This window comes from Otolemur garnettii, unplaced genomic scaffold (assembly GCF_000181295.1).
Source record: "Otolemur garnettii isolate 467f Iridium unplaced genomic scaffold, OtoGar3 scaffold00179, whole genome shotgun sequence".
NCBI classification, from domain to species: Eukaryota; Metazoa; Chordata; class Mammalia; order Primates; family Galagidae; genus Otolemur; species Otolemur garnettii.
In genome coordinates, this window is record NW_003852574.1 from 844,714 (window position 1) to 846,158 (window position 1,445).

At 49.1% G+C, this 1,445-nt stretch overlaps 1 protein-coding gene across 2 annotated transcripts in view; it reads right to left on the reverse strand.

Annotated features, from left to right (window-relative positions):
• LOC100947724 (cytochrome b-c1 complex subunit 1, mitochondrial) overlaps positions 1–1,445 on the reverse strand; it is an 11,272-nt gene that overhangs the window by 7,188 nt on the left and 2,639 nt on the right. For both annotated transcript variants that reach the window (XM_003800564.2, XM_023519579.1), the window contains exon 3: positions 903–989. In XM_003800564.2, coding sequence (XP_003800612.1) covers positions 903–989 — 87 coding nt within the window. The remainder of the gene's footprint in view (positions 1–902; positions 990–1,445) is intronic.

Sequence of the window (1,445 nt, forward strand, 5' to 3'; positions counted from 1 at the left end):
AAAAAAAAAAAAAGTAAAGATCCTGTCTCTACTAAAAACAGAAAAACTAGCTGGACATGGTGGCACAGGCTTATAGTCTCAGCTACTTGGGAGGCTGAGGCAAGAGGATCTCTTGAGCCCAAAAGTTTGAGGTTGCTATGAGCTATGATGCTACAGCATTCAACCCTAGGGCAAATGAGTGAGACTCTGTCTCAACAACAACAAAAACTATGGGTCTCCACTTTATAACCAAGGGCTGCTCAGGTATTCCACCAGAGTAGGACATTTCACAAGCAAGCATGCCTATCTGTCTGCAGATATTTTTTTTTTAGACAGAGTCTCACTAAGTTGCCCTGGGTAGAGTGCCGTGGCATCACAGCTCACAGTAACCTCAAACTCTTGGGCTTAAGTGATTCTCTTGCCTCAGCCTCCCGAGTAGCTGGGATGACAGGCACCTACCACAACACCTGGCTATTTTTTGGTTGTGGTTGTCATTGTTGTTTGGCAGGCCCAGGCTGGGTTCAAACCTGCTAGCTCCAGTATATGTGGCTGGCACCCTAGCCGCTGAGCTACAGGTACCAAGCCTGCAGATTTGTTTGTTACAATATACACGCATATCTGTATGTTCAGTAAGTCTATATGTATGCATGCACACAACATAGGACTAGCCTCTCTGATGAAAAGTGGGGGTCCTGTGGCTTTCCAGTGAGTTTTATTGGCTCTGAGAGCCTCACGCAGGGGCTCATGGGGAAAGTGTTCACTCAAAACAGGTTAAGCCCACGTGGCTCCTTTCATAAAAATGATCAAGAAATCACCCCCCAATGAAGGCCCAAAATTACAAGGCTAATTTTTCTCACCTCCATCCTCAAGAGGGACAATAGGTAGCTCTAAGCCCAAGAGAAACATAGACTTAAGAGCCTCACCTTGAAAGCCAGATGCTCCACAAAGTAGCCAGCCCCGTTGTTCTTCTCAGTTTCGTAACGGCTGCCAACATCAATCCACAAGCCTACCTGGACAGAAAGCCACCAACAAAGTTAAGAAACCACCTCAGCCCCACTCAGACCTCACCCTGAGTGACACAGCACAAGCCCTAGGCATGTGCTCATGGGTCCCAGGGTGGAGGGAAGGCTGCCCCAGCAGGATCACCTGCTTGCAGGTACACTGTACACGGGGTATAGGGGGCCAGGCAAATGACTGCCATGTCACAATACATCACTTCTACTTCTTGCCCTATTTTCTGACTGGTCACCAAGAATACCCAGGGACAGTGGCACCCATAGCTCAGTGGGTAGGGTGCCAGCCACATACACCAAGGCTGGTGGGTTCACACTGGCCTGAGCCAGTTAAAACAACGACAGGCTCAGCACCTGTGGCTCAAGCAGCTAAGGTGCCAGCCACTTACACCTGAGCTGACAGGTTCAAATCCAGCCCAGGCCTGCCGAACAACGACAGCTGCAACCAAAAAA